The sequence below is a fragment of the Ipomoea nil genome, unplaced genomic scaffold (genome assembly GCF_001879475.1).
Source record: "Ipomoea nil cultivar Tokyo-kokei standard unplaced genomic scaffold, Asagao_1.1 scaffold2818, whole genome shotgun sequence".
In the NCBI taxonomy this organism is placed as follows: domain Eukaryota; kingdom Viridiplantae; phylum Streptophyta; class Magnoliopsida; order Solanales; family Convolvulaceae; genus Ipomoea; species Ipomoea nil.
This window is the reverse complement of record NW_017619246.1, coordinates 1,481,003-1,498,859: the sequence shown is the minus strand read 5'-3', so window position 1 is coordinate 1,498,859 and position 17,857 is coordinate 1,481,003. Positions and strand designations below refer to the sequence as shown.

Below are 17,857 nucleotides of genomic sequence, written 5' to 3'. Positions count from 1 at the left end.
ATATAACTGAGTTAATAGAGAATGAGCAAACTTGCTTAATTTATAAAAAAAAATACTAAACAATGATAAATACAATTTTCAATGTTACAGCACCGCATGCTTACATCTACACATTAGCTATTAATTTGAGCAATTATTTGCTTAAATTCAAGCAATGATAACATCAAAACACATATCTAAACCATATCTTCAATTGCACTATATAATATTTGATGTTCTAATTTAAATAATTATATATTGATCCAATTATTTTTAATATATTATAACAAATCTATTCTGTGCATCGCACGGGCGCAAATACTAGTACAATTTAAAACGATAATTAATGTGGCACTGACATAATATCTGCTACATACATCATAATTACATGCCAACTCATATATTAATTTATAAATATTTAAAATTATTTATTTTTACCATCATTATATTACATAAATATGTTCAAAATAAATTGTTAAATGTATTACAAATGTTAATTTATTTTATTTGAATAAATTAAATCACATATATTTTTTATATAAATTTAAAAATGTTAATTGTTATGGAGTAAAAAATTAAAAAGCTGAATAAATTGAAATATTAATAATTAATCTTCATTATTATTTTTTTTGAAAAACCAACATCAAAGACGATATATTAAATCAATTCAGAAATAAAATGAGGGGGAACATCCTCCCAACTCATCGGACCAGGCTGAGAGCCAACCGCCTTTGCTAAAGCATGCGCGGCTTGGTTCGCTGATCTAGGAATGTAATGAAAAACGCAACGCGGTAAATCTTTAACAGTCTGTTTACACTCATGAATAATGGAACCAAGATAGGTTCGATCCTCCTTTTCGCTTTGCAACACCTGTACTATATTAAGGCAATCTGTCTGAACCTGCACCTCCATCACACCTCTCGTTCGAATCCAGATTAGAGCTTGTTTGCATGCCTCGGCTTCAACCATTACTGGATCCAAGACGCAATGCATGTCCCCATTTAGTGCTGCCACAAACCCTCCTACGGCATTAGTCAGAATCGCACCGAAGGTGGCCTTGTGAAAAGTAGTATCAATTCCTCCATCCACCTTGCATGTGAACATACTTGCCGCACCAACCTCCCCTACGGAAACATGCATATCAAGTTGAGTGACATCCAAGGCCTGGCCCCACTGCTGCCACGTTGAAGCTGCAAGCTGCCACACTCCTATTGGCCTTCTCACCAACCCCTCCCAAACTGCCTCATTATGCACCTGCCATATGGAATAAATAACAGCAGCGAACACATGCAATTTTTGCTTGTCACAAGAATTGAAAATCTGCTGAAACCAAACATCTATTGGTTCATCAATATTGGCATTTGGCAGCTGTATAGTCGACAGTCTCCACACCTCCAACGCTAAAGGACATGAATAAAAAATATGCATGAGACTTTCATCCTGCAAGCCACATATGGAACAATCTGGAGTTACCTCCACATGTTTAAATATCAATGCCATCTTGGTGGGCAATACCCCCCTTATAACCCTCCACAACATAGTCCTCCATTTTGGCGGACACTTCAGATGCCATAGGGAATTCCACTTTGAAAAGGAGCATGTCAATGGGAGAACTTCACGATCCTCCCTAAGAATTCTATACCCAAGCTTCACACTGTAATTTCCCCTTAGATCCCCTTCCAGTACCAGTTATCGTCAAACTCAGGGAAGATAGGAGTCCTTAAAATCATATTAGCGTCCCGATCATTAAAAAGATCCTCAATAACCTCCTGATCCCATGTTTCAGCGTCCGGAGTCATCAGATTGACAACCAAAGCACCCCTGAGTGGGAGAGGCATTTCGGTGGTCACAAATGGTTCATCCAAATTAATTAGCCAAGGGTCCCTCCAAACATCCGTTGATAAGCCATTCCCAATCCTTCTCCTAGCTCCCGCTCTCACCAACCCCTGAGCAGCCAGAATGCTACGCCAAGCGTAACTAGGATTATGTCCTATGGCAGCGTCCAAATAACAAGAGTTTGGGTAATACCTGGCCTGAAACACACGAGCTACCAGAGTGGCAGGGTTTGTGAGCAACCTCCATCCTTGCTTCCCCAGTAACGCCAGGTTAAAGAGGTGGATCTGTTTGAACCCCAGACCTCCCTTACCTTTCGGCGCACACATTCTCTCCCAACTTAACCAATGTATTCCTCGGGCATTCCCACCGTTATCCCCATTACGCCACCAAAACCTGTTCATACACCTTTCTAGCCTTTCACACAAATAAATAGGCAGTAAAAAAACGCTCATGGTAAAAGTTGGCATCGCCTGAGCCACGGATTTAAGTAAAATTTCCTTACCAACTCGAGTTAGAAACTTTTTGTTCCATGTTCCAATTCTTTGTCTCAATTTCTGCTCCACATAGGAAAACACCATCCCCTTATTCCTACCAATAACAGAAGGCAATCCTAGGTACTTTCCAAAGTCAGGGGTCTCATGGACTCTCAAAGAAGTGGCCACAGCATATCTGTCACCCCCCGCAGTGTTGTGGCTAAAAGTAATACTCGACTTGTGATAGTTGATTGCCTGCCCACTCAACTCTTCATAAACCGACAAACACTGACTTATCTTCCCAGTCTCTTGCTCATTGGCCTTAAAGAAAAGCAGACTGTCATCTGCAAAAAACAGATGAGAGACTGCTGGAGCTCCCCTGGCCACCTTACAACCATGAATGTCCCTGTAGCTGCGCCTCTTGTAGTAGTAGGGATAATCCTTCTGCACAAATTATAAACAAATAAGGTGAGAAAGGATCACCCTGACGCAACCCCCTAGTAGGAACAACCACACCCCCAGCCTGCCCATTTATCATGATTTTATACTTTACTGTGGTTACACACAACATAATCAACTTGACCCATTCACGTGCAAACCCCAGCTTTAACATCATACCTTCTAAAAAGCCCCACTCCATCCTGTTATAAGCCTTAGCCATATCTAATTTTAAAGTTGCCCACCCTTCTCTGCCTTCCTTTTTCCTCCTCAAATAATGGCCCACCTCTGCAGCAACAAGGATATTATCAGTAATCAAACGCCCCGGGATACAGGCACTCTGGGACTCAGAAATGATTGTACCCAATAACTGCTTCATTCTATTAGCCAAAAGTTTTGCCATAATTTTATACGCCACATTGCATAGTGCAGTCGGCCTCAAATCACTCACTAACTCCGGGGCTTGCTTCTTTGGAATTAAAACAATGTTGGTATCATTTAATTGATCAGGAAAAGAAACATTATTCAAACAACCTAGAACAAAACTAGTAACATCCTCCCCCACCACATCCCAAAAAGACTGATAAAAAGCAGGATTCATACCGTCTGGGCCAGGAGATTTGTCTGGACCCATACAGAATAAAGCCTCCTTTACCTCCTCTGCTTCAAAGGGCCTCATGAGATTATTATTTTGTTCTTGGGTCACACGGGGCTGGACAAAATCAAGGGCATCCCCCAACATATTTCCATTTGACTTGAAAATATTATTATAGTACTCAAGAACAACAGAATTCATAGTATCACCCTCCACCCACCTACCCTCCCCGTCCATCAACTTAACAATCTTATTCTTCCGCCGCCTTGCAGAGGCATATTTATGGTAATATCTCGTGTTTGAATCAGCTTCCCGCAACCAATGCTGCTTGGCCCTTTGTTTCCAAAAGGCATTTTCCTGTTCCAACAGCCTCCCCAACCGGCAATCCAACTCCTTGACCACTCGTACAGAATCCTCATCCCGATTGCCCCTTAGCCGGTCTAACTCCTTCCTTATACCCCCAATTTCCCTGCCAAACTTATGATGTCTGTCGCCACCCCATCTACGGAGCCTATCCCCACACCCAATCAGTTTAACTTGCAACCCCACCCCAGCCAAACCATCCCATGCACTCTCCACCACCTCCCTACAACCCCCATCCAACAACCACGCATTCTCAAAACGGAACGGTGGCCTGCCTCTAGGTGCATCCATACGGGAATTAATGTCCAAAAAAAGCGCAGAGTGGTATCTTCATTATTATTTTGTTATCAACATAGATGAAATTATTTCTTATATCAATATATATATATATATATATATATATGGAAAAAGTGTCAAATAGGCCCCTAAGTGGATAGTGCAATTGGGTCCCCTAAGTGAAAAAAGCTCAATTCAAGTCTCTTAAACCGGTAAAATTGTTCAATTAAGTCCAAGTTGACTTGTTTATCAGGTTAAATGCATACGGTGTTGACCCACATGTCCTTATTTTATTTTATTTTTTATTAAAAATTAAATATAATAATAATAATAATTTTTAAAAAAAAAAAAAAAAAAGAGAGAGAGAACAACCGTGGCCGAAGGAAGACGTGCCATGGCCGTCTTCCTTCGTCGGCCATGGCCATCTTTGAAGAAGGAAGACAGTCACGGCTGTCCGGTGGCTGTTTTTTTTTTTTTTTTTGTTTTTTTTAATTATTATTATTATTATTATTTTAATTAATTTATAAAAAATGATATTTTTAATAAAAAATAAAATAAGGACACGTGTCAACACCATATCATTTAACTGGAGAGAAAATTTCAATTTTAGTCACATGACTATAGGGGCATTGTTAATATCAACACCTGACTTTCAAAAGTGTCAATTTAATACCTTGACTATGTAATTTTTGTCAATTTTGGTCACTCCGGCCAAATTGACGGTTAAATTTTGCCGAAAAAATTTAATGCAACATTTAGTTTATAATCTGAATGGCAAAATCGTCTTTTGATCCTTTCTCCTAATTTTGAAAATATGGTTCGAATTAAGCAACAAAATTTCCGGCGAAATAGTCAATCGTAGGGGACGCTTTTCGGTATTGCTATGTTCAGTCAAGAATGGGGAACCCATTTGCGAAAATGCCCCAAGCTGTAGTTTTTAACGACACCCTTCTCAAGTATGCGAGCCTGGATATTGGGGAGCCTCACTTGAGTAAGGAGGTTGATGAGCTGTTAGAAGGTAATTTCAGAACTAATGGTCGCCATAGATCTTTCTTGTGTTCTGGTAGATATCATATTGACCTTAGAATCAGGCAAGTTTAACCTGCTCTGGCTGAGTTTCCGGAGGTATTTGCGTGATTGGTTTCGTAATAGGAAGCTTCAGACTGATTCTATGATTGGTTTGTTGCATGGAGTAAAAGTTTTGATTGATAAGCACAATGGGAAATCGGAACTGGAGAAGGAAATGTACATTTCTTGTGCAGTTGTGGGGAATAGTGGGATTTTATTGAATAGTGAGTATGGCAAGGTGATTGATGGCCATGAGGTTGTGATACGATTGAAGAATGCAAGAACTGGAGGGTTTGAGAGGAATGTGGGCTAAAAAACAAGTATTTCCTTTGTGAAAATATGATATGAATTAAGCTCATCAACCTCCTTCCTCAACTGAGGCTCCCCAATATCCAGACTCGCATACTTGAGAAGGGTGTCGTTAAAGACTACAGCTTGGGGTATTTTCGCAAATGGGTTACCGATTCTTGACTGAACAGAGTAATACCGAAAACGGCGAAAAGCGACCTGGATGAAAAGCACAAAATTTTCCGGCGAATTAGGGAAAAGATCAAAAGACGATTTTGCCCTTACTAAATGTTTGATTAAATTTTTCCGGCCAAATTTGATCGTTAATTTGGCCGGAATGACCAAAATTGACAAAAATAACATAGTCAAGGTACTAAATTGACACTTTTGAAAGTCAGGTGCTGAAATTAACAATGTCCCTATAGTCATGTGACCAAAATTGAAATTTTCTCTTTAACTGGATAAACAAGTCAACTTGAACTTAATTGAACAATTTTACCAATTTAAGGGACTTGAATGAAGCTTTTTTCACTTAGGGGACCTAATTGCACTATCGACTTGACTTAAGTGACCAATTTGACATTTTTTCCTATATTTTTTCTTATGAAACTTCTTAGTATAAATAAAATTTTCTACCTATCTCATTTATAATGGCATTTAATAATACTTTGCAATAATTTAATAAGGTAAGTGTCTAGTAAAGTGGTAGTAGGTACTAGGTAGCGTTTGGTATGCAAGACATCAAGAGTTTGAATTTGAGTGCGAGCTATATGTAAATACTAACATTTTGTACGCGCGAAAATTCATGTCCAATATTATAATATTGATAAATATAAATAATTAAAAATTATAATTTGAATTATATATACACAATAATATATGTATTTTGTACACACACATGTATAATTAATCATTCATAGAAATTTAATTAAAATATAATTAAGCATTAAATTAATTATATAATAATTTTAATAAAATGATAATTAAAAATAAGAAAAAGATATAATAGATATAGGTGTATGGTAATAATGATGTGTTATCAATGTTAGAATTAAAAACTAACGGTGTAAGGGTAGTTTTGTCTAATAACATTAAAATGTACAATATTTAAAGTAAAATGTACATATTTATTTGCATACAAAAATAGGGACATAAATCAAGGATATAACCTTCATTGAGACTTATTATGTTTTTAGATTTATTTTTTATATATTAATATATTGGTGGCAAAATATAACTAGTTTTACTCTTTTTTTTTTTTTTATAAAATAATATATGAATTGGCATGTAAATATAATTTGATAGAAAATATGTGACTGTCACGTTGCCCATTGTCCTTAATTGTATCACTTTTTAAAATACCGAAAGTAAATTATATAAAATTAATGTACAATAACTAAATTAAACAAAACACTATAGTATGAGGACATCATAGGTACTTTGACCTCAAGATACTATATACTCCATATTTGTTAAAAATTATATTACATGTTTTATTAGGAATGTAAATGGAAAAAAAAAAAAAAAAAAAACTATAGTATAGGACCTCATAGGTCATATGTGGAGTACTACAGTCGTTATATTGTGGACCGCGGTGCACGTAAAAAATGATATCGTCACCATTAACGGAGCACGTATGTTTGGTGTATTAATTACTATACCCAACTGAAACTACAGTGTATCTAGACTGACACTGCCTCACGTATTATTTTTATATTATCAAGTGAAACTGCAATTGAATTGAAATGAAACTGTAGTAGTGTTGAAATGAAACTGTAGTCTATACAAAATGAAACTGAATAACAATTTCACATATTTGAGTGTATATTACCCAGCGGAACTGTAGTTATATCAAAATGATACTGTAGTTGTTTTGAAATGAAACTGAATAACATTTCACATATTTGAGTGTATATTGTGCAATGAAGCTGTAGTTATATCGAAATGATCATATTGTTGTGTTTTAATGAAACTATAGTGTATATAAAATAAAATTAAATAACATTTTCACATATTTAATTTGAGTGTATAAATATTGAATGAAACTATAGTTATATCTAAATGAAACTGTAGTTGTATTGAACTGAAACTGCAATGTATACAAAATGAAACTGAATAACAAAGTTACTTTTTGCGGAACGGCGCGAAACGGGTACCGTTTCTTTTCATTAAACAAAATGGCATCGTTTTGAAGCTCGGTGCATAATCGATTATGCACCGCGGTGCACGATATAATTTGCCGGAGTACTAACTATGGGCTTGTTTGGCAATCAGCGGTTAGCGGATTGTATTAACGGTTAACACATAGCAGATTTTGTTAGCTGGTTTGACCAGTAGATTATATCAGTGATTTGTAAACAGATATTTGATAAAATTAGCTATTTAGATTAGCGGTTAACATGTAAAATGACCAAAAGGGTATAATAATAATGATGATGATGATGATGAAGAAGAAGAAGAAGAAGAAGAAGAAGAAGTGGATCAATCTGATCCCACATTAGAAGTTAAAAACAGAAGAGGCGTTGAGCTCCCTTTTAAAAGCGAGCTCAACGCCCCTTCTGTTATCTTCTCTTGCCCATCCCAATTTCCACATTAGATGGGCAAGAGAAGAGAAGTCTGAGGCATCTTTATTAAAGCGTCTCAGGCTTCGTAAGTAAACACTTAATATTTTTTATTATTTTTTTTAATAGAGGGTGTTTAGGGGAAGGAATTTACATTTCTCAAAATGCTATCCCCAAACACTGCTACAAGTAGCGTTTGGGATCGGTTTGGAGCAAAACGTCGAAATGGTGGATTGGTTAAAATTTTAGCGAATTTTTCATATACCAAACAAGACCTATATCTTGTCATATGCAAAAAATTATATATAACATATTATATTACGTTTATTTTTACTTTTAGTCTCATAACTATATGTTACTTCAATATTCAATTTACAAGTATCATATCACTTTTGTCATATATTAAATATATGATTTATATTTTTGTCACATCTAGTCCTGTCAAAAGTTCCGATATATAATAATGATCAAGATTAATCACATTTCTTGTATAGAATCACATTGGCTTAAACATGTCAATATTTTGTGGTAACAAATGTGTAGTTTTTAATTAAAAATACAACAACACACAAGAATGACAATATTTATTTATTTTTAGAATTAATTTCATTTTTTGTCTTAAAGTTATAAGTGTCAGTCCACTTTTAGTTCTTTTATTTTCAAAACATTATTCTTTGGCCATAATATTGTTATGACATGACAATTTTGGTCATCCGTCAACAAACCATTTAAATGACGTTAAATAAAAGGACATTGTTGTCTATACAGTTCTAAGTGTTAATTTATTTTTCTTTTTTTGTCATAGATTTATGTGTCATTTCACTTTTAGTTCTCTTTTTTTTTTTTCCATAATATTTCCGTTGGTCCTAACATTATTGTGGCACGACCATTTTTGGTCCTCTTGTAATAATTATGTTTAAATGACATTTTTAAGTATTAACCACTCAAAATCCTTCTCTTTTTTTTTTTCTTCTTGGTAAGAATTTTTAGTAGTTAATAACGTCATTTTTAATGCCATTTAATCCTATTTGTTTACGAAAGACAAAAATGGTCATGTCACAATAATGTTAGGAACAACATGGATGTTCTTAAAAAAAAGGACTAAATTTGAAATGACACATATAAATCTAGTGATATGAGTCTAATTGTGCACACTTTTAGTATTGATTTATTTATATTCGTTAGGCCTAGGTTCATGATTTTAGTGTTTTAATTGCATAATTCCTTGTTCTATTATTTAGTTATGGTTCACACTCGTTTTGAATGGTTTACGGTGTTTGTTAGTGTTTTCGAACCATTGTAGGTCAAGGTTAAGAGTAAGGGAAGTTCAAAGACAGGTTTGGAGTCAAAGTGGACCAAACGGTGCGCACCCGCAAGTTTGACGCGTAGAGCCAAGGGCTCGACGCGTCCAAATTTTTCAGAACGCATCCGGAAGTCGAGCAAGGAAGCTCGACGCGTCGAGAATGTCGCGGCTGCACCAGGCGAAAAAAAGACTCCTTCTGTTCGACGCGTTGAACTCCTCCAGTACCTATTCTGAAGAAATTCAAGGCCGTGCTCGACGCGTCGAGCCAGCGACGGCGCAATAGCAATTTCGGACCTGTTTTCGCGCGAAATTTTTTTCAGACCGAGATTGGTTTTAGGCTTCTAGCTATAAAATCCCACCTTCCTCAACCCTAATTTCATTCAGAGATCTTTGAAGACAAGAATGAGAGAAATCAAGAGGCACAAGTTGTCTTGGGAATCAGGAAGAAGACTAGGGAGATTTGGGAAAATCACCGGGTTCATTCTTGTAACTCTCTTTGATGATTTGTAACTTCTTTTATATCTTTGCTATGTATAATTTAGCCATGCTTGGCTAAATTCCATTAGAGATTCTTGGGTAAAAGTGTTTATGACCCTATGTGCCTGAGCTCTCAGATTCTTTAATATATTATTATTTGGGTTATAACTTGTGTTGCAATTGTGTTTTATATTGTTGTTGCTAGTAGTTAAACGACCGTAATTACTTGTTTCTTTTGCTTTATTTGTGTCACAACGGGAGTTGGGCATAATTTAAGGCACACACAATTGCACTTAATTGTTGCACATTGGGAGAGAGCAAATTAGTTAAGGAATGAATTATTTCTTAATTATTGCACATCAGGAGATGGTATTAGTTAGGAATTAATTATGAATGATCGTTCTTGTTTTATTGAGTGTTTATACCACGGTAGTGGATATTCACTAGTGTTAGGGACTACGAGAGTAGCTCTATACCATATTTGCATTCTCACAACTGTTATACCCAGATTTCATATTGTCCTTTAGATTTGGCACTAGGTGATTAAAAGAATCTCAGGAATCTCATCTGCTCTCTATTGATTTCGAAACCATAATCTTGTTTTTTTACATTAGTTATATTTTAATCAACCATCTATGTCTTTTGTTAGGATTAGCTTTTCGGGAATAAATTAGTAACTAGTGCTTAATACAACTACTTCCCTGTGGATCGATAACTCGTACTCCGAGTATTATTTGTTTGAAAATATACTACAATCATCTAGGATCAAAAAAGGAAAAAGAGTTAACTCTTAGAATTGAATAGACCAAAATGTTCTTATATTTAACTATATTTAAACAGTTTTATTAATGGAGGACCAAAAATAGTCATGCCATAATAATATTAGGATCAAAGATGGATGTTTTGAAAAAAAAAAAAAAAAAAGAACTAAAGTTGGATTGATACCTAACTATAAATCTAAGACCAAAAATGAAATTAACCCTTATTTTTATACAACTAAGGATATTGCCGGATCAAATAACCTAAAATCAAACAATAATGCATTAGACCATAAGTTCTTTGGCACATGATGCTTTACTTCATTTATTGTCACATGATGGTTTACTTCATTTATTTTCATCCTTTTTATTTCATTATATTTTGAAGGTTTACTTTTCTTCACATGATTGCCAGGTAGGCGCAACTCTGATCTAAGCTAAGTATGTAGCTTATAACAATGGCAATTGAGTATTTAAAATATTTTTCATAAGAAAATTTCTATTATATCAAATAATAGTACTTTTTTTGTTTTGCGTCAAATATAAATGTACATGTTATTTGGATTGCATTAGATGCAAAATGTTTGTCTAGACGTCTAGTACCTAATGTAATAACACATTTTATAGTCAATTATATTTGATATAAAAAGTATCGATATCCAAAGACCTTGTGGTCGGACGGTATAAATGTGACAGGTCACAGAGGTTAAAATCTTGGTGGGGTATTAACTTTCTGTGCTTCAATAGGTTGAGAAAGTATTTATTAATAGAAAAACAAAATCATTAATGAGTATATGGATTAATACTTTATTATTTAATATAGTGATTGCATGGAGAGAAACAATTGGAGAAGAGAAAGAAAGACAAGCTTGAGTCAAAGCAAGCAATAGGACCAGATTCAAATTAGCGAAATTATACAATGAGCCCCCTATTGAAAATATCTTCGCAAAAGACTCCCCAAAATTTTGAGCAAAAAATAAAAAACAAAACAAAACCATTAAATGCTTGGCAGTAGTGAAATGACTAGAATGCCCATTAATGTGTACATGATTGTGAAATCATCGGGGACAAAGCTGGAGAATTAGAGAATTGTGGCACCCGTTCTACCGACAAGTCAAAAAGATTGATCTTTTCACGGTTTACGAAAGAGCCCCAAAAGGAATTAGATATTATAAAACAGTCCCTGTAGAATATGAAATTTACCTTCCGGCCCCTCTGCCAATCATTTCTTTGTACCTAAGAATGGAATCCAGCCTCTGAAGCTTCAGCTGGTTCTTGAAGCGGTTGATGAAATCGTCGGCTTTGGCGTCCACCTCATGATCCACCTCCGTCGCTCTTTCCCTCATCGTCGCCGGCCGGCGAGGCTCCACGTCCTCTACTTTCTCTCCGAAGTGCTTAAACGCAGATTTCATGCTGGCCGATTTCTTCATCTTGGCCGGAAGCCTCGCCGGCATCTCGCAGGAAGATGGCTTGGTGTCAGATTTGCACCGGTTCACCTGCTTCCCCTTTAACCGGCTGTACACTTCGTCCATGCTCTCAAGCTCATCCGTCTCCTCCTCTTCCTGAGCATCAAAATGGGCATGGGTTTGTTCAGGTTTATCTTGATTTCTGAGAAACTGGGAGTGATTTTCTTGTTGAAAGTGGTAGTGGGTTGGAGTTTCTTGGTGATTTTCTTGGTGGAAAATGTAGTGGGTGGGCTGATTGGGAGTATGTTGATGGGTGTGGCCAAAAATGTAATGGGTTTGTGATTCAAGGATTTGGGGTTGATGGGTATGGTCAAGATTGTCTGAATCTGGGGGTGATTTGAAGTGCGAGGTTTCTTGGGGTCTGGAGAAGGCGTAGAAATTGATGGATCTGAGGCGCTGAAGAACAGAAGGGGATCTAGCAAGCATGGGTTGTTGAGGTTGTCGGTTTTCTTGATTCTTTTGTTGTTTTTGGTTGGTCAACGTGGAAGTGAAGGCAATGGTGCCAATCATGAGATTGAGGAGGAGGAAGAGAACTGTGGGGGTGAACCAGCTATTCATGGATTCCCAGATGGAAGAGGGCATGGTGGAGGAGGATACATTTTCTTCTAACATTTTGTCAGAGTTTTAGAGAGAGAGAGAGAGAGAGAGAGAGAAAGAATAAGATCAGAGTTGGAGATGGTAAAGAGCAGAAATGAAATGATGAATGGTTTGGTGGAGTTAGGCTATTGGGAGTGATAGAGGCCTGGTTTTTATCTTCATGGAATCATGGGCATGTTTTCATTTTCATTTTTATTTTTATTTTTATTTATGATTTGGGGGCATGCTCACCTACAGCTCACAAGCATGGCAGGGGTACTTCTACATTTACTCCATAAATAATGAATGAAAGAATATATATATTAATCTCATGATTATGTGATCGACATTATCATATTTAGTATTCCACTTTTAATAAGGTCGTATTTAATCTCACAACTTTACTGGAATTGTAACATTTGATTTTTATTACAATTTTTAATGTTAATTTCATGGACAAATTAGATTATTTCATAACGTCAGTCTCTTTCTATGAGTTAAAAAAAGTTTTATTTATTTATTTTTTTTTCTAAAGAACAACATAAAATACAATAATTTCATATGCTTTTTTGTGCATAAAGTTTTTTTTTTCTTTTGTTATATATTATGTTGTTTATGAATTTTTCTTTTTTAAAAGTCCAACATGATTAGAAGGTTAAGATTGTGAAATTTTTATATTGTCCCAAAAATTAATGTAAAAAGGATGAAAATTATAATGAGGATCACTGGATCAAAGGTAGTAATGTTAATAAAGTCATGTGATAAACTAAATGTGGTTAATTAAAAGTTGAGAGCAAAACGTATAGTATCATAATAATCGTGTGGCCAAAATAAATTTTATGATAAATAATTAATAAGGAGTAGCTAAAGTGACACTTGTCTTTGACTTTATATTAGCATATTGGATTTTAGCCCCTAACCCCTTTTGTTGTACATGTATCAAAAAAATCAATAAGAAGTAAATGGCAATAAAATTCATGGTGATGTCGATCTATATTACATGTGGAAGCTAAGTATTGTTATATACATTCCCTACTTCCCTTTCTAGAATTACTCTTTATTTTATTTGTGGATCAAAATAGAAGATTACTATAAATTTTTTGAGGTTTAGATTCTCAAAAGGTGGCGCAACTCGTTTTTGCATTTAGATGGTCAAGTCTTTTAGTGGTATTATAGGCCGAAAATTACAGGATCAATGGGCAAATATGCCAAATTTGTAGAAAAACTCAAGATTTGATTTGATACTCCTTACAACACTTTGATCTTTTTGATTCGTTAGAAGTCGAGTTATTAAAAACTGACATTGAAATAAATCAGGAGCTAGTATTAGCTCAACCATAAATTGATGAGCCACTAAACATGGTAGATGGTGACAACACTCATGATTTCATGTAACTAAGCGTGATTTAACATCCTTCCCTTTACATCTCGCTCCCTAGATATATTTCAAGAATCATTGTTACTAGTAATATCAAAAAATAGTTTTCCAGTTGAGTGATGGCAACAAACAAACCCAAGTCATTTTCCATCCCACACCGGTGTACATAGTGTTATAGAAATTTATGAAAGATATTTCAAGTTCATACTCTATTCCACTTTACATCATGGGGATTATTTTGTATTTTTGTACTTTTTGAAGTGGCTGAGAGTGATTCATTATGCCATGATAATGGCCAATACACCTAAGAGGAAATGAGTAATTGGGGTGCTTAATTAGTACTAATAGAATTGTTTTCAAAAAAAATAATTAGTAATAGAATTAATAAACATTACATTTGTTTGTCCTTACTCGTTCTTAATTTTTGGACCGGCCCAATTAAGAAGTAAAATGTTGATCATATTATTTGTTCTATACGAAAGGAAGTTCGAGCTCCGAACCTCTCTTAAGATATGAGAATGCATGGTCACTCACACCAACTAAGCTGGTGGTTGATTATTTATTATATGATGAGTTGTGTAACATTATTATTATTATTATTATTATTATTATTATTATTATTATTATTATTATTATTATTATTGTGCTACTATATATATAGAGCTTGAATTCAAGATTTGAGATCACGTGGCAGAGCGTGAAAGGGGGAAGCTAGGTGTGGGTAAAGATGGATAGAAGAGGGTTTGGAGAGATGCTTAGAAATGAGGGTTTCAAAATGTGGATTTTCCAGTGACAAAAAGAGAAATGTGATGAAGACAACACACTGAAGCCTGAAGGAGAGAGAGAGAGAGAGAGAGAGAGAGAGAGAGAGAGAGAGAGAGAGAGAGAGAGAAACATTTCTATCTGTAAACAGCACACACCAAAGCTCATCTCTTAGCTTGCAATTTATTTCATCTTCTTTATTTTACTCAGCTCCTACTTTCTTATTAAAGTATTTATTTATTTATTTTGAAACACAAAAAGTATTTATATTATTCTTCCAAAAAGTATTTATATTATTGTATCTGGAAAGTCTTGTCCCGGAGGCTTGGTGAAAATTTTCTAAGGTGTTTATACACTATTGTGTATCCATTTACTGTATCAAAATAGAGTTATTAATATTTTTTAGATCCATTAACCAGTTGAGTTATGTAAAGATAGGCCCTGTTTGGTAAAATGGCTGTTGATAGTTGTTTGCTGTTAGCTGATTGTGTTAATTAGAGGGTATAAATAGTTAATAACATTAGCTGATTGTAGAAAAGTGTTTGGTAAATTAGCTGTTAGCTGATAGCTGTTTAGTATAATTTCTTTTCTCAAAAGGCTAATTGAAAAAGTTAGTTGGAGTAGCTTTTTAAATTTTATCCTTTTGGAGTTGCAAAAAACTAATTAACCAAACATTTATATTGATATTTTAACTAAATCAAACAATTAATAGTGATCAAATAAGCCAAAATTGATTTATAGGCCAATTTTTTACCAAACAGGGCCTATGAGATCTTGTATTTATTGTATTTAATGAAGAAGTTACACGGTATAAATAGTGTACAGGAAGGAGAATTAGCTGGAAATTACAACTAAGCTAGTATAAAAAAATGTAAATAGAATTGATAAATAAACAAATGTAATACTAGCCGGTAGCCACATATAGGCATAACAAGTTATACTCGGAACAACTTTTGATTCCATTTTCTTGATGAAATTTTAGGGTTAATTACAACACTCTATGTAAGTGTGTAAATGTGTGCACAAGCTTTGATGCATGGTTGTGATTTTTTTATCCTACGCGTTATGTGCAAGTAAATATGTTAATGTATGCACGAGCTAATCCCATATATTGTTGGTAGTGCGCCCTGTGTACATGTAAGTATGTTAATGTGTGCACGAGCTCAAGTTTGTATTTTAAGGGGGTTTGTATTTGAATGCAACCATATATATATATAGGCTGCGAATCTGGTGCAACCCCTATTATACATGAAATCATGAGATCTCTTGATAACCATTGATTCATTCTCCATGAATGGTGGAGATTAGAAGAGAATATTAAAGTAAATAAGGATATATTGAAATTAAAAGGGTTAAATAGTAATTGTAGTTATTTGTTTAATTATGGATAGATTTGAATTGGAATCTTTTGGATTATATTAAGTATAATATGAATGGAAAAAGATATTAAGAATTAATTGACCACATATGTTGAACCTTAAACTTGCGTGAGGAAGGCCGCGGAAACAAAACGCGCCGACAAGAGTGTTGAACTGAACTGCGAGGCAGAAGCACAAGTCAAGAAACGAGAATGACTTCTAGCAACTCTGGTATGTGCATAACTCAGTTTCGGTCTGTGCATTTTGCTGGGTTCAGGTTTTTGGTGTTTATTTGAAATGCAACGTAAGACAAACAATGTAGAATGGGACGTGTTTGTGTGTGTAACCGTATTGTTTGCGTGCATTAGGACATGGAATGTTAAAGGAGGCAGTGGTAGCCTAAATTGTAGATTTTGATGTTGGATGATAAGACAAACATGGGTAGGTGCACACTAGTTTTCCGGTGTGTGCGAATGTTGGTGATGTTTTTAGTGTTATCATTTTTTTTTTGGATGATCGAACTAAATGTCGTTGGATTAGTGGGGGGATTTGTTATGGTATGTGCGTATACATGTTTTGACGTGTGCATCTGTGTGGTCGTGTTGATTTTTGTATGTTTAATAATGATTCAATGGTCGGACTGAATGGTATTGGGTAGTATGTGCTGGCGTAACTGGCGTTAATTTTTTTGGTATAGGATGCATAGTATGAAAATGGTTTGTGCGTATTAGTCTACCGGCGTGTGCGAATGGGTTATGGTGTGTGCATTTTAATAATGGTAGCGTGTGCGTTTCGCTGAACGTAATGTCGGATATGAGGAAAGGCGTTTCGCCCGCACCAATGCACACTACACCGTTAGTAATTACTTAGGCAATAAAAAAAATTGCATGCAAAGTAACGCACATGCCAAGTGTTGTTACATTCTTTAATAGGGAAAAAAATATTTTGCCAAATCTATTATGCCATGATGCACACACATGGTTATTACATTCGTATAGCCCCGACTTACTCACAATTAAAAATAATACACACGACATGATGCGATTATGCGAAGACTCTCACCTAGTTATTTGCACACGCCGTAACACAGCAATGCACACACCCCGTTACCCTTTAATAAGCAACAAAAAAAACTACATGAAATAACGCATACGCCAAGTGATTCACACATGCTATTGCACAACAATGCACACGTCACCCAATATTTTACACACACCATCCAACACCAACGCACACAACACCATAGATAATTTCTTAGGCAATAAAAAAATTTGCATAAAAATAACGCATTGGCCAAGTGTTGTTACATTCATTATTAGGAAAACAAAAAACTCGTCAACATAACAAATTAAAAAAAAAAAACATTATGCAAAGTCTATGATCTACTGATACACACACTCGCCAGCATAATGCACCCGCTACCGTCTACGGTCCCCACGTTATCTGCACTCGTGGAATTTGAACAAGTCGAATTTCTGTCACAACAAACTGGAATTTTTGTTTACACTTAAAATAAAAGAAACACAAAAATCACAACAATCAACCATTAATGACCAACAAAATATTATAAAAACAAGAAAACCAAAACAAACAAAAAAATCTGGAATATTTACAGTAAAAAAAAACCAACAGACAGCAATCCAAAAAAACATGCCACATGCTATTGCAGAAGAACAAGAGGACAACACCATTTGATGGGTAGATGTCTGAGCAGTCATCCACAAAAATCTGGGAGAAGGCGTTTTGGATGGATGAATATACAAAAGCTCAGTGGGCTGCTGGAAGGGGGTTGCAACTGGGATTTCAGGTTTAGCAGGTCTTCACCAACCCAATCCACCTCAACTCTTCCTTTTGTTTTTTTTTGTTTTTTTTGTTTTTGTTTTTTTTTTTTTTTTTTTGGTT

The 17,857-nt window shown here is 35.2% G+C and overlaps 3 protein-coding genes across 3 annotated transcripts; 1 reads left to right on the top strand and 2 right to left on the bottom strand.

Moving 5' to 3' along the window:
• Nucleotides 1-636: 636 nt before the first annotated feature.
• Nucleotides 637-1,479, bottom strand: LOC109158421. Its single transcript, XM_019306330.1, has one exon. The coding sequence runs from the start codon at nt 1,477-1,479 to the stop codon at nt 637-639; it is 843 nt and encodes a 280-aa protein (XP_019161875.1).
• Nucleotides 1,480-4,857: 3,378 nt separating this feature from the next.
• On the top strand, nt 4,858-5,341 carry LOC109158419 (beta-1,6-galactosyltransferase GALT29A-like). Its single transcript, XM_019306329.1, has 2 exons — nt 4,858-4,978; nt 5,028-5,341. The coding sequence occupies exons 1-2, from the start codon at nt 4,858-4,860 to the stop codon at nt 5,339-5,341; spliced, it is 435 nt and encodes a 144-aa protein (XP_019161874.1).
• A 5,905-nt stretch (nt 5,342-11,246) lies between these two features.
• Nucleotides 11,247-12,726, bottom strand: LOC109158373. Its single transcript, XM_019306288.1, has one exon. It carries the CDS (start codon nt 12,491-12,493, stop codon nt 11,615-11,617), a length of 879 nt encoding a protein of 292 aa, XP_019161833.1. The 5' UTR covers nt 12,494-12,726; the 3' UTR covers nt 11,247-11,614.
• Nucleotides 12,727-17,857: the final 5,131 nt, after the last annotated feature.

Excerpts from the sequence above, each read along its gene's own strand:
- LOC109158421 (XM_019306330.1), bottom strand. The coding sequence starts at position 1,479 with ATGGCATTGATATTTAAACATGTGGAGGTAACTCCAGATTGTTCCATA.
- LOC109158419 (XM_019306329.1), top strand. The coding sequence starts at position 4,858 with ATGGGGAACCCATTTGCGAAAATGCCCCAAGCTGTAGTTTTTAACGAC. Across the intron at positions 4,979-5,027 it reads GGTTGATGAGCTGTTAGAAG|ATATCATATTGACCTTAGAA; the intron begins GTAATTTCAGAA and ends GTGTTCTGGTAG.
- LOC109158373 (XM_019306288.1), bottom strand. The coding sequence starts at position 12,493 with ATGTTAGAAGAAAATGTATCCTCCTCCACCATGCCCTCTTCCATCTGG.